The 15556-nt window shown below is 47.6% G+C and overlaps 1 protein-coding gene across 1 annotated transcript; it reads right to left on the bottom strand.

Annotated features, from left to right (window-relative positions):
• Positions 1–347: 347 nt before the first annotated feature.
• On the bottom strand, positions 348–14901 carry LOC119462425 (alpha-(1,3)-fucosyltransferase C). The gene is made up of 2 exons (XM_037723772.2): positions 14781–14901; positions 348–1691 (listed from the first exon to the last, which is right to left on the bottom strand). The coding sequence occupies exons 1-2, from the start codon at positions 14855–14857 to the stop codon at positions 518–520; spliced, it is 1251 nt and encodes a 416-aa protein (XP_037579700.1). The 5' UTR covers positions 14858–14901; the 3' UTR covers positions 348–517.
• Positions 14902–15556: the final 655 nt, after the last annotated feature.

The raw sequence follows: 15556 nt of genomic DNA, 5'->3' as shown, positions 1-15556 counted from the left end.
CGACAGCCCAGTCATATTCGAGCTTTCCAGCGGACGATTGAGGTAAGCTAAGTAGTTACTCGAGGTTAGCCTGAAACGAATGAAAGCGTCATTTAGCAGCTGGGAAAAGTGTCGTCCAGTTCTGCTTGCAGTGAAGCCCCTTTCTCGCGGCCATGAAAATATTTTCACAGGTGCGTCAATACGTTCCGGCTATCTATTTATTGTAGTCATTTAAATACTATGATCTACTACCAAAACCCAATCTGGAGTAACATACTAATATTAAATTTTGCAAGAAAACTTTCGCGCACCATCCCCAATTTCATCAGGTGAAGTACAGGGAAGTTATCAAAGGCGTGTTTCTTCGGATATGAGTTTTATTATACTTCAAACCAGGGAGAGACACTTTATGAAAGACATATGTTAGTTTTTTTGGGAACAGCCGCTGGTTATAACATATATCAAAGAGTGTTTTCTCAACACAAGTGAGACAACAAGCTTTTCCTGAACACTACAATATGATTGCACACAAGAATTGTCAGTCGGAGGTACACTTGGTGCCATTGTACCACCAGTCACTGACGTCGTGGTGCACTGATTTTTGGAGAAATTTCACGCTGTAGAGCTTGTCGCAGAGTCCGCAGAAGCTGTCGTAGTTGTGCGCACGCACCTCGTAGTCCTTCTTCCAGCTGAGAAACTGTCTGTACAGTTCGAAATTGGAAGCCGCCTTCATCATCAGGCCGGCGACATTGTAGGGTTCCGGATACGTGTCCACGTTTACAACGGAACCCGGCGGCGTGACGGCGCTGTAGTTTGCAGCGCCCTTCACCACTGGAACCACTTCGTAGCGGAGGAACCGGTACAGGGGCATCGTCACGTAGTCCGCGCACAGATCCCTCTCGAAGACAAGCACGAAGAAGTACTTGTTCGCCAGCATCTCGTAGCACTCTTCGTCATCGTCGTCTTCGTAGGACGTCGTGCGGCAGCTCATGTTGCCACACTTTCCATACACGTCGACGAAAACGTGCTCCTTCAACTTTCTCACGTACTCGGCAGCGTGCCCGTCGCACGACGTCGGGAACCAGGCCACAGTGCGGCTCTTGCTCCTCCAGCGCTTCTCGAGCTCCGCGTCGTATAGGGTGGAGGTGAGCGACTCGTTCTTGCGGACCACGCTGCCGAAGCCGTGCACGATGTCCGAGTCCCGCCGGTACGTCATGGTCCAGTTGAAGGCCGCCTTGTGCGGCTTAAGTTTCTCCACAAAGTTCTCCTTGGGCGTCTCCATTGTCCAGAAAACCCACTTCTGGAATACGCGCCTGCCGTGCGGAAGGGGAGATTCATCGATCCGCTTTACGTACAAGACGACCGCGTCGCTTCTGTGAAGTTGCAGCCGGTTGTAGGTGACGTAGCAGGGCCGCCTGCAGCCTTCGTACCGCAGCTCGGTGTTGTTTGTCCACTCGACAGCGGGGGACTTGTTCCAGAGCATGATTCGCGGCAGGTCGCCCTTCACGCCGTCGTAATCCTTGCGCTGCGGATACGGTACCCAGCTGGCGTAGGTTTTGCGCCAGGGCAGCATCTCGTAGTTGTCGACGGTGTCTGCCGGAAGCTTCGCTTCGCACTCTTGGCCCTTGTGGAGGTATACAAACCCCAGGGGTAGCAGGGCGGCGACAACTGGCAGAAGCACCTGCCATCCGAGGTTGATGGGTGGGGCAGTTCTGTTCGGGAATTAGAAAGGAGGGGACGTGTGAATTGCAAGAATAAACGAGGGTTGAATTCCTTTCCCATCTAACAAATTTCGAAACTTTTCTGTACTATGCGTTCCATTGTTCACCCGGCAGCAATATGTTTAGTGGCACACGTACTGTTTTCTCGCTCCTCACGAGTTGCGCAGCCAGGAAAATGGCCGTACCACCAAACATGTAGCGCAGTCGTGAACAAGCGCAATACAATTTGGGGCTGACCACAAAGCGCGTTATTTGGCTTTCGCTTTGAAGACTTCGCGTGATCTAAACAGGATGCCGGATCGAACGCGCGGTAAGAAATCACCACTCGCGTCTTATTACTCGTAAAACACGTCCTACTTTAAAATTTTCTCTTCGTGTTTAGTCTGTTCACTATATAGTACTTATGTATCGGCAGTTTTTTTTTTTCGCGCTTGCCTCTGGTAATGTTTTTAATTGTCTGGTCAGAAAGCAGTATCGCGTATCCTGTACTCGCCTCGACATAAACTGCCACCAACATGTTTGCCCGTAAAGAAGAAAATTCTGTCTGATCGAGGTGACTCCGTGAACGTTACCACTGACTGTTCTATTGGTTTGACGAATATGGTGAATCGGAGAGAAACGCGGGTCATAATCCACCCGGAAGGAGGCAGCGTGAAGACTTCACTTGTTAAAGCGAAGCTTTATATGGCTAGGCGAAATCGCATGTTGACGGAAGACTATCATCATCAGCATTCCGCAGCTTGCTCGTTGGCTCGTGCTCGTGCTCGGCACGCATTCTTGCCACTGCTCCGGCGTTCGTTGGCTTCGTCTGCTTCCACACCTGGCTGCGTTGCCACTAATCATTCTAGCGCAGAATTTCACTTCTGTTCTGTTGTCGTAATGGGGAGGCCACGTTTGCGGGGGCATGAACCATTGCTTAACCCATTAGGGACCACCGTACTTTAAAAAGTACAGTACCATTTTCATTTGTAAATAACTAAAGAATACTTATACTGTGTTCCTTAGTACGCCATTTTGCTAAGAACAGTCCTGCCAAGACGACCCCGTTGTAGTTTTTTTGACAGCTGCATGGTGTATTTGATTTATTCATCGCCAAACTTGGAGAAGTGCTCAACATAGCCGGTGCTGCCGTACATGCACCTTCTTTATTTTTTATCAAGCATATCATATGCTTCACGAAGCTGAGGTATGTGTGGAAGTTTTAGAACAGAATCACGTAAACAATGAATGCTAGACGTTCCATAAAGAATACATATTTATGGTGTCGCAAGAAAATCAGCGTAGGTGTACTTTGTAAAGTACACTGGGCCTATGTGTATGCTAGAGGTGTGTGCGTATTTTCGAAGCGCAAACGGTGGCTTTTTTACAATTATTTTTTGCTGACTATTTTTAAATATATTTTTCTGACTAGAAACGCTTCAGAGACCATCGAAGGTAAAAAAACATATTCAAGCTTACATCAAGATTGATATTATTCCTCCTGGTTCCTTTCTTGCTGCTGAGAAAGATGACAACGCTCTTATCTTCACAGTCAATAAAATAGCGAGCCGTGTTGCGTTAAATTTAGATTAATAAAAAGATTTGGATATCATATGAACATTATTTAAAACGGCAGATAACATATGCAGGATTTCATTACAAATTTGAAAATAGGTGGGAGGAAACAGAAAACAACAAAGACGATCTATATACCTGTGCCAATTGAGATGAGTTATGCAATAAAAGTAGAGCAGACCGCATTGAGGAACCAGACGTAGATCCCATCTCTTGAAAGGTTTCAAATTTCTAACAAAAATGTTGCCGACAAAATCCTATAACAGGACTGAAATGCAAGAACCGGCTGTTATTGGAGGAGATGCCACCAGTCCGTTGAATGTTTCAACTACCACTCAACCAAATGGGGGTTGAATGCTTTGGTCTTGAAAACCTGCATTCATCGTAAGATATCACGTGTAGGTCTGCGTCAATAATATACTTTCATCGCACGCGCCTCTGAAAGCAACACGAAAGCCCTTCCGCGTGAAATTATGCTACACACTTGAATAGTAAGAACACCTCCCAGCAAACAATATTTCCCACTAAAATGCTCATTTTGCTACCAGAAGGTTACGAGAGCTCACGCAAAGTTTGTTTGACTCTTCGCGGCTGCAAGCTTTTTTGTTTTTTGAAGCTCCAAAATATAGCATTTACCATTTGTTAACCTACATCAGGTATTGCTCCCATAAAGGCCCAGCGTACTTTATAAAATACACTATGGTAGCGTTTCAAAGAATAAAGTGGCACTCATAAAACTTTCACAATGTATTTACAGTGTGAAAATATCACCTCACACAAGAAATCTGCAAAATGTAACGGGTAGATATTTCTTCGTCCTTAATGGGTTAAGGAGGTATGAGCCATTCATTGTCTTACGCAACCAACCGATCTAATTTTGAAGCAACTTAATTTCTAAGAATCGCAAGCGGCAATGGCGGGCGAATGCTGCTAACCACGCCACCGAGCAAACTCGAGACATTGAACATAAGTGAAAACGGCCGACTGCGGGCATACCGTCAGCGACGTCGTTCTTTCCGTCGCAGCCGAACGTGTGTGTAACCACATAATTGAGAAATACTTTGATGAACCTTCTGGATTAACACAGTGAGAAACACCGGGGCCGCACGTCTGAGCTTCGCTGGTTAACCATCTTCACGGAGTGGAAAGGCCGACGTTTTTTTTTTATGTGAACTTGTTTAGTGGTTAACATCTTGTATAGTCAGGAAGTACACGAGTCAAGGCTAACACATGGGCGATGTAAAGAAGAAAAGGCCGCCTACTATGCCCTCACTCAACACGAAGAATCGAACCTGCATGATGCCTACCGAGCTCAGTCATAAATTATCACGAAGATAAAAAAGTCGCCGTTTCGCCCGAAAGGCTAAGCACCGATTGCGATAGCAAAGCAGTGGACAGCTATACGAAGTAAGGATAGTAGTTTTATCGGCCACATAAACTTGTAAACATAGGCATACAAGCTAAATTACCAAGCATGGTGTCACGCGCGCACAAGCACACATGAACGCATCTCACTCGGTGACCGCGAAACTCGCTGTCAAAACGCTGGAGTGAGAAAGCGCGACGGCAGCAGCGAGCGAATTGACCTTCGTCCTGCCGCTTGCATCAACGCGATTAACTAAGCCGCGAAAACAACGCAGGAAGGAAGGACTCTGCCCCCGCTACAGATGGATTTCGAGATAATTGGGGGAGCTCTAACACTGGAAAAGCGGGCGCCACCGTCGGCGTGACGTAGTATGAGGGATAATGGGGTCACAGCGGCCGCGTCGTCTACTTCGGAAGCGCGAAGCGAGCTGAAAACGAAAGTTAGATGCTCCACCTGCGCTCCCGTTATTAAGTGGGGATGTCTTTCCCGCCTCGGGTGTCTGCTTGACAACACTTGAAATCATCATAATAGGTAGTGGCTGCCTATGAAAGCGTTCAAAATGGTAGGTGCCGCAGCGCCGGACGTACGCAATGGAGCCCAGTGTCAGCCTTCACACGTGCCCGCAGGCCATGAAGCTGCGTGCACCTTGGATTTCGAAACTTAGAACCGGCAAGCAGCCATCGGCTACAACTGGGGTGTGTAGCAAGCACTTCCGCGCGGGAGATTTCTGCTACGGCGTTGGGGCTGCGACGTTCGGTGAGTAGCAGAAAGCGCGCACTGAGAAGCTCGCCCGCTCGCGCTGCCCGGTTAATGTTAGGAAGATTTGGTCTATGAACTTATTGATGCTCGATACTAGCAAGTTCACCAGAATGGAAAGTTAACGGTAATAAGCACATTAAAAAAATCATGGCATACGCTCATGTTTTTATTGGCACTAAATAGTGAATATACTGGATAAACAAAAAGAAGCACCAGGAAATTCTTCGCTGAGAAGACTGACAAACATACATCATCATCATCATCATTATCATCATCATCAGCCTATTTTTATGTGCACTGCAGGACGAAGGCCTCTCCCTGCGATCTCCAATTACCCCTGTCTTGCGCTAGCCGATTCCAACTTGCGCATGCGAATTTCCTAACTTCATCACTCCACCTAGTTTTCTGCCATCCTCGACTGCGCTTCCCTTCTCTTGGTATCCATTCTGTAACTCTAACGGTCCACCGGTTATCCATCCTATGCGTTACATGGCCAGCCTTGTTCCATTTTTTCTTCTTAATGTCAACTAGAATATCGGCTATCCGCGTTTGTTCTCTGATCCACACCGCTCTCTTCCTGTCTCTTAACGTTAGTCCTAAGATTTTTCGTTCCATCGCTCTTTGTGCGGTCCTTAACTTGTTCTCGAGCTTCTTTGTTAACCTCCAAGTTTCTGCCCCATATGTTAGCACCGGTAGAATGCAATGATTGTACACTTTTCTTTTCAAGGACAGTGGTAAGCTCCCAGTTAGGATTTGGCAATGCCTGCCGTATGCACTCCAACCCAATTTTATTCTTCTGTAAGTTTCTTTCTCGTGATCAGGGTCCCCTGTGAGTAATTGACCTAGATAAACGTACTCCTTTACAGACTCTAGAGGCTGACTGGCGATCCTGAATTTTTGTTCCCTTGCCAGGCTATTGAACATTATCTTTGTCTTCTGCATATTAATCTTCAACCCCACTCTTACACATTCACGGTTAAGGTCCTCAATCATTTGCTGTAATTCGTCCCCATTTTTGCTGAACAGGACAATGTCATCTGCAAACCTTTGGTACATTTGGTTGCGGATTGCTTTCAAGTATTGAAAATGTGGCTATTGTCCGGTGATGTGGAGCAAAACCCTGGTCCCGAAGTTGACAAAAGCAATGCTGAAGGCTGCTGAAGGCAATGCTGAAGCAAGGCTGCCATAAATGCTCTCGCGAATACGATGGAAGCACGTCATGCTGAAGTGATGTTTTCGCTTGACGAGGTGAAAGCTAGTCAAAAACTATTGGAAGAACGAGTGTCTGACATCACCACGAGATTAACAACTGTCGAAGAAAAAGTAAGCGCTCTCTAAAACACTCACAATGTGGATGTGACCGAAGTTCATCGCGTTGTTGCTAATATAGTGCGAAGTGAAAATGCTGCACTGCAGGCACGGCTTGACGACTTTGAGGATCGTTCGCGCCCTGCAAACTTAATGATGTATGGACTGAAAGACAACTTTTTAGAAAGCTGGGCTCACGCAGAAGCTGTACGAGCTGTTCTTGCAGATCATCTATCTTTAGAACTTCCTGCAGACGCAATTTCACGAGCGCATAGACTTGGCTCTTTTGTCACCGGCAGAAATCGTCCTATAGTTGTGAAGTTTGCTTCGTTCAAATCAAGAGAGACTGTTCTAGCACAGAGGTCTAAACTGAAAAATACGGGAGTCGCTCTACAGGAGGACTTTTGCAAAGCAACGAGGCAGATACATAAAAAGCTGATAGATTTCGCCAAGGCTACCACACAACCCTACAACCTAAGATATAATCGATTATATATAAATAATAAATGCTACGTCTTCTGCAAAGAAACTGATAACGTCTGTGAAATCAATTCCCCTAGCGCATTTGCATCTGGGAACCACGTATCTTTCTCAGATCCGCAATGCGTTGCTGGTTTTCCTCGCACACATCCCTCCGATGATGCTACAACTTCCATTGTACTACACCCTCATAGTACTTCGACTTAAGAATCATCGGCTGTTCAGGCGAAGCCCACCGGCGACTATTCATTGCTTCTTGCGAACATCAGAAGTATAATAAAGAAGCGTGATACCTTATCATGTTTAATGGACACGTGCGTAGCTGATATCGTTGTTTTAACCGAGACTTGATTGTCAAGTAAAGTTAAGAATTGTGAACTCTTTTCTTGTGAAAAGAAATATACAGCGTACAGACATGACCGAAGTGACCGATCAGGGGGCGGTGTTTGGATTGCCGTTTCTGAACGCATCAATTCTTACGTTGTCCCTATCCAATCAGAGCTTGAATTTCTCTATACATGCGTTACCTTAAACCACCACGATGTCATTGTCTGTGCATGTTATCGGCCTCCGCTTTCTGCCCCACGTTCTGCGATGAACTCTAGATTGTCTGAACAAAGTTGTGTCTCGACACCCGAAAGCGCCAATTTTTCTTATGGGTGACTTGAATTTTCCAGGTATTCAGTGGAACGATTCCAACCTCATTGTAACTACTGATTCATCCGAGTGTATAGCTTTCATTGACCTCTGTTCTACATTTCATCTTTCCCAGCTCGTACAAGAACCAACTCGCGTTACCGCTTCATGTGCAAATGTACTGGACCTTGTGCTCACCAACTATCCCGATTCTGTCTCTTCATTAACCCTACTGCCAGGTCTAAGTGACCGCCTTACAATCCACTTTACTGCGCCATCGCGCTCGCGCCGCAGATCGAAACATTCGAAAATAATCCGCGATTACGGGAGAGCAGACTTTCAAGCCACTAATACTGCTTTGGGAACGTTTGTTGACGATTTCTTTCCGCAGTTCTGGGAGCGCACAGTGCAAGAGAACTGGCGCTTATTTCAAACGCAAGTCAAAGCACTCATCGATAAATGTATTCCGCTGCGAAGAATATCTAGCAAGAGACGTTCGCCGTGGTTCAACCTATCGTTAAAACGCTTAATAAGCAAGAAAAAGGCCATGTTCCGCCGCTGCAAGAAACTCATGACTGACAGAGCAAGGTTGGCTTATCAATCTACCGCCGCAGAATGTAAACGTGCTCTCATCGGTGCTAAACACTATTATTTTCATTCAACCCTTCCTTCTTTACTTATTTCAAATCCTCGCTAATTTTGGAATGTTATCGGCATGCGCGAATCTGAAGAAGTTCGCTTGAAGAACGATCGAGGATTCTTTGTCTCAAATAAACAGTGCTGTATCTTGCTCAATGACACATTTTCATCACCTTTTCCCCCGTTGCACCAATAACCGTTCCTATTATTTCTGCATCTAACTTCTTTCAAATGGACCCTATCCTTATCCACTGGGTAGGCATTTCTAAACTCATTCAAGCTACGAAACTTTCAGCTGGTACCGATGGTATAAACTACAAGTTTTGAAAAACACCCAGACTTATTCATCCATTATACTGTCGTATGTCTTTTCGCAGTCATTGCAGAGCGCTACGTTGCCGGACGACTGGAAGGTGGGAAAGGTGGTTCCGGTGCATAAATCTTGTGATGATCATAGCCCCCACAACTACAGGCCTATCTCATTAACATCAATTCCATGCAAACTGCTTGAACATATACTATATTCTAACCTAATGTTTCATCTCGAGTCGAACTGTTTCTTCACAACTAATCAGCATGGTTTTCGCAAACACCACTCCTGCGAAAGCGAAACTCAACTGGTCGCGTTTACCAATGATTTGTTTTCTATTTTGGATTGTTCATCATTTGTGGATTGCATTTTTTTAGATTTTGCGAAGGCATTTGATACTGTGTCACATCAACTACTACTTCTCAAGTTTGGCAAACTAAATCTTCATCCTAATCTGATGAAGTGGATCGAGAGCTTTTTGCAGGGCCGTACCCAGTACGTTTCAATTAATGACTATGACTCACCTGCATGCTCGTAACATCCGGAGTTCCCCAAGGCTCCGTACTAGGACCTCTGCTTTTTCTAATATATATTAACGACCTTCCTGATTCCATTGACTCACAAATTAGACTCTACGCTGATGACTGTGTATTATATAGACAAATATCTAAACCTTCTGACGCAGCCACTCTTCAATATGATCTGGATAACATCTCCACTTGGTGTCACACCTGGTCTATGAAACTAAATATTGGTAAGTGCAAAGCATGAGAATAAGGCGGACGACTAACCAGTCTTCATGCACCTACTTCCTTAATAACTCTTCTTTAACTTCAGTCTCTGATTATAAGTATCTTGGCGTATACATTACTGCCAACCTATCATGGAAAACACATGTTGCACATATCACTAATAATGCTAACCGCACACTTGGTTTCCTTCGCAGTAATTTTTCCACGGCTCCTGTGACCCTAAAACTACTTCTATATAATACTCTTGTGCGCCCGAAATAGAGTATGCCTCTTCCGTTTGGGATCCCCACACCAAATCACTCATACAAGTCCTCGAATCCATCCAAAATCGGTCTGTTCGTTTTATAATTTCTAATTATTCTCGTTAAGCCAGTGTAACGCTTATGAAGAAAACATTAGATCTTCCTGACCTTTCCTTACGCCGTCGTATTTCTCGTTTATGTCTCTTTCACAAAATATATTTCACCAATGAATCTTTAAAGCAATCACTTTTTATTACTCCCACTTTTCATCCTGCATGGACCACCAGTTCAATGTTGGCGTGCCAAGCTGCAGGACTAATCTTTATTTTGATTCGTTTGTTCCGAAGACTAGTGCGGACTGAACCTTCCTGCCTCCGTCGTGTCCATCGCAGTACCCGAAGACTTCAAGTCTACTGTATATGATCATCTTCAATAATTTGTCTACTGCAAATGTATTCTTGTATACTCAGTGGTACTATTGCATTCTCGTATTCTTGTATACCCACTCCTGTCTGTAACGCCGAACGGCCCTGAGAGTAAATAAATGAAATGAAACCGAAGGTTGCTGAGATATTCGCCGTTGATTCTCACTCCTAAGCCTTCCCAGTCGAGCTTGAATACTTCTTCTAAGCATGCGGCGAATAGCATTGAAGAGATTATGTCTCCTTGCCTGACCCCTTTCTTGATAGGTAACTTTCTACTTTTCTTGTGGAGAACCAAGGTAGCTGTGGAATCTTTGTACATGTTTGCTAATATATTCACGTACGCCTCCTGTACTCCTTGGTCAAAGACCTGCGCAGTTTTGTAGACGCTCCATTCGAAACTTCGGCTCCATCATACCTCGACGATGCACCTTGGAAGCAGCGGTCCCCTGAGTTCGTGGTCGTCAGAGTGCGACGGGGCGTTCGCAATCCTGCGTCGTTTGTTCACGTCACCTCCACTTTTGCGCCATTATACGACCCGACAGCCCCTATAGAAGTATACACAGATGCCAGCGGTGCTGGTCTCGGCGCAGTCCTGGCACACCGAAAACACGGGCTTTTTGAAAACGTTGTGGCTTATGCAAGTCGCACGCCTACGCACACCGAGGGTTACTACACCATGACGAGAAAAAAAAAACGTGGGCAGCTTGCACTTGGTGCAAGGCTGGAGTAAACAGCGGAGCTGGTGATTGACCTATCTAATTCTTCCAAGTTTTACTAGGCTTGACTAAGTTTTGCTGGGAAATGCTAAGTGCTGCTAGGCACGGTATTCCGAATCAGCTCGCCGCCGACGCGCAGATTATCACTTGACCGCGCGACGCGCTTCAAGATGAGCGGCTTCTTCTTCGGGTGTCCGGATCTTTGGTGATCCCATGTCAAAGCTACATGTACTTGCCACACAGTCAACGAGAGTTGTGCCGCCGTCGCGGCGTGTATGAGCTTTATTTCCCCAGTGACGTCACCTCCAAGCTGCGCCTCCAAGCTGCGCCTCCACACTTGCCGGGGCGTGGCTCGGCAAAACCTGCCGAGCCACCGCCAAAGGCCCCTGCTGCAGTCACGGACACCGCGCGCGTTCGGCGCGAGCGCGGGGAAACAGGGAAACGCGGGCGGGGTCGACAGCAGCGCTGCGCGTTGCCTCGTTGGTGCTGCTACAATTTTTGTCGCTCTCACTCTCATTTTCTCTTTCCCTCTCCGGAGCATTGCGCGCACCGCGCGCATGCTCTCCTTCTTAACGTCCCATGTCAAAGTAATATGTCCACGGCACGGAGAGGAGGCGAAGCACACGCCGCGCCTTGAGGTGGTTGCTAGGCAACCCAGGTGACTCATCGCTCAGCAATGTTTGTTCGGTCGACGAGCACGGTTTTACGGATAGCTTACACAGCTTCGCCGTTAAAAGAATGTTTGGCGATCGTCTGGGCTCTTACTAAATTCCGGCCAAATATTTGTATGGTCGCCCTTTTGACGTCGTCACGAACGACCAAGCGCTTTGTTGGTTGTCGTCACTGAAAGACTGCTCAGGCCGCCTTGCTCGTTGAACACTTCGATCGCCTGCAGGACTACGATATTCGCGTGCTCTACCGTAGCGGACGCCAGCACTGACGCCGACGCCCTCTCGCGCTCGCCCTTGCCTGACGACAATTTGTGCTGCTCACTATCCCAGCTCGCTGTTTCTTCCATCGACCTTGAGAATATCGCTTACGAGCAGGGCAAAGACCCATGGATTGCCACGATTATAAATTTTCTTTCTGATCCATCATCACGGGGAATCACTCGCACGTTGCGTCGTCAGGCTCGCCATTTCGCGGTTCGCGACAACCTGCTTCACCGACGCAATTACACCACCGATGGCCGCCAGTGGTTGCTAGTAGTACCCCGCAGTCTGCGTTCAGAAATATGCGCGTCATTTCACTCTGATCCACAGTGTGCACACTCCAGAGTATTCAAAACTTACCAACGCATTCCACAGTGGTACTACTGGCGAAGTATGTACAGCTACGTTCAGGAGTTCGCGCGCTCTTGCCCCAATCTGCACCGCGCCTCTGGCCCGCCGGTCTGCAGCCTTTACCTTGCCTTACCCGGCCGTTCGGGCGCGTCGGCATCGATTTGTATTGACCACTTCCTCGGACATCGGCTGGCAATCACTGGGCCATCTTGGCTGTTGACCACCTCACGCGATACGCCGAAACTGCCGCTCTCCCAGCGGCTACAGCACGCGTTGTTGCCCCTTTCCTACTTCGCCGATTCATACTGCGTCATGGTCCACCAAAGGAGTTGCTCAGCGATCGTGGACGTGTGTTGTCGGAAGCCGTCCTCAAAGAGTGAGACGTTCTGCACCGCACCACTACTGCTTACCACCCGTAGACCAATCAATGGCCTCACAGAATGCTTTAACCGTACGCTCGGCGACATGCTCACAATGTACGTAGCCTCCGACCACACAAATTAAGATGTCATTATGCCCTTTCTAACCTACGCCCACAATACCGCTACTTAAACACCACTAGCTTTTCACCCTTTTATTGCGATAGCAATTAAATGGACACTCCAAAGCGGATTTATGCCGTCACCGTCGCCGTAAGGTTCCGTATGTCATCAACGGCGATGAAATCGTCGGCAAGCTCCGGACGCTGTATGTGCGAGTGAAAGGGCGCGAGGGACGCGCGGTTTCACGAGCAGCGAACGCACGTCGGAGAGCAAACGCGCGTTCTGCGCCGTGGATGATAAGTGGTTCTTGAGGGAAAGGGAAAGGTTCGCGCTATCTTCTGCAGCCCTTGAGGGAGCACGGCTCAGCGCCAATGCGCCGTGGTCCCTGAAGGGCCGCAGAATTAAGCGTCTCTTTCCTCCTTTACAATCACCATACATAGAGAGCAAACGCGACTTCTTCCATAGCGCGAAAGGCCGTGGGGGGGCGGGAGGGAGGGGAGGCGATGTTTAGCTGCGGCACCAAATGCGTATTTATATAAAAACGTTGCGAGGCGAGAAGGTGGGTAAGATTTCCGACGCTGCTCGACGAGTGTCCCATTTTGATCTCGTCGAAAACCTCCGAGCCGCTCCCAGAGGCACCGGCAACAGCCACCAACGCCGTGTGCGTTCGGTGCGAACGCGTGCAAAACGCCGATGGCGTCGACAACAGTTCTGCGCGTTGCTGGTGCTGCTGCATGTTCAAGTTTATACAGCTGATCAAACTACTATCCTTACTCCGTATAGCTCTCTACTAATTTGCTATCGCAATTGATGCTTCGCCTTTCGGGTGAAACAGCGACAAATTTGTTTCTTATTGTATAGGGCCGGCACCCGTCGCGCACAATCGGCACAATCCTTCCGTACAAGCCAGATGCATTTGAGTGTACGCCTATTTCTGCCACAGTCAAACATGCCGAAGAGTGTCGCGATCTCGCCGGGGCCTTTACTTCAAATGATGAAAAGCGCCATGAAGCCCAGACCACAGGTACGCTTGCGGACGCGTGCAAGCTAGCGTCTGCGTGCCCACGCATCCGCAGATGGTGCGGCACCGCTCGTACGCGTCGAAACCATCTTACTCCGTGGTCGAAACGCAGCGCGATCTCGGTGATCAGCTCCTCTCTGATATTGCGCGCTTGGGCTGCTTCGCGTCGGCGCGCCTGGCTACGCAGCGACGGTGCGGTACATTGAACTCTCAGTGAGGCAGATTTACACTATGCAAGAAAGTGCTTCTGCTTCACTTTTTGTGCTGATTGAACAGCTCTAAAAATATAACAATTGCGTTTATAGAAATCGCAGCATTTTGAAACACTGTGAACAACGAAGTAGGAAGTGGCGTCCGACAAGGCGTCAACGAGTGAGGCCAAGTGGGAGGCCAGTGAGCGCGTGCTGTCGCGCGTATTTATGGATGCAAACCGCCAATCCTCGCTAGGCGCGGCAGGCGCAAGGCGCGTAGACGCGAGCTGGCGCGCGTCCGCGAGCGTACGTTTGGTCTGGGCTTTAGAGCATTCGCGGCGGTGACACCACTTTTGCGCTCACGTTCCTCCCCGGAACGCTTGAGTGGCTCTCGGTCGCTTCCACAGTACCTATAGTCTTTCTTCGAAACTACTGCCCAAGTATGAAGCCCCCTACCGTGTCGTTGAACGCACATCTGTCAACTACGTGATCGAACCCGTTCAAGTGTCTTCGGACATGCGGCGTTGTAGACGAGACATTGACAACGTCGAGTGCCCCCAAGACCTACTATAAACCACTTATAGTGACAAGCTGTTAGGTCGCCGGGTGGCTCCCTTTTCGTTCCCGGGGGTAATTGTTGTTGTTGTTGCCTCAAAAATTGTAGTGAAGGATTGTAGTGAAGGATTGCAGATTCAAAAATTGTAGTGAAGGATTGTAGATTCAAAAATTCTAGTGAAGGATTGGAACGAGTATTGCGGGTCGTCTTCTTCAGTCCTTTGCTCGGGAACGCCGCTCGCGCTCGGAGTCTGTGCCCTGCCTAGACTCTAGCCGCTGCTCTGCTCCTAGTTCCATCAAATAAACACAGTAACAAAATAAATAAATAAGAAGTCCCACGTCAACTCGAACGCAAACTCACTTTCTGCCGTCCTTCTGTGGCAGCAGGCTATGCACCTGTGCTCTACTGCCGCCGTCGCGTTGCAGCTTGTCCTCCATGTTCTAGTGCTACGTGTACTTCTGCAGCGCGGGCTTCCGTCTGCCGAAAATGACGATGATGGTGATCGCCTCAGATAATGGCGCCTTCTGGGGACAGGTAAAAGATGTGACGGTGGTAAGAAAACAATAATAAGTGCGGCTCCCACAAGCTGCGGAAAAAACTGGTCATCCTTTCATGCGGGAAAAGACAAAAAAGAAAGAAAGTTTACCAGTTCCACTCAACGAGAGTAGCACTGAGAGCGATAGAAAGATTGAGTGCTGCGCTTGAACTCCGTTGACAGTGGGTGCGCAAGTTTTGTGGAATTAAAACGTTTGAAAAGCCTCAGGTTGATTTAGGGAAGTTACAAAACAGACTATGTAGCATTTTCAAAATGTATGATAACCCGCTTATACAGTATCGGTGTCTCTGATGTATCAGTTGCTGAGATGTTGTTGTTATCGTTGCACCAAAACATCATCTCAGCAACTGATTACCTGTAGATGTAGATGGATATCCTTGGGAAATACTAACACGTACCCACTCTGGGGGACTGGCCAAGAATAGGGTAGGTCAAAGTAATGTATAACATAACATGATACCATTTTATAATAAGTAAGTACGAATCAAAGGATCGAGATAAGAGACACTGCATCAGTCTATGAAAATGAAGAATTACGTCATAATAAAAAATAAAACAATTCAAATCTAATTTCGGTGAA

The sequence above is a fragment of the Dermacentor silvarum genome, chromosome 8, assembly GCF_013339745.2.
Source record: "Dermacentor silvarum isolate Dsil-2018 chromosome 8, BIME_Dsil_1.4, whole genome shotgun sequence".
Taxonomy (NCBI): domain Eukaryota; kingdom Metazoa; phylum Arthropoda; class Arachnida; order Ixodida; family Ixodidae; genus Dermacentor; species Dermacentor silvarum.
The sequence above is the reverse complement of the archived record's forward strand: the minus strand, read 5'-3'. Positions and strand labels throughout refer to the sequence as shown.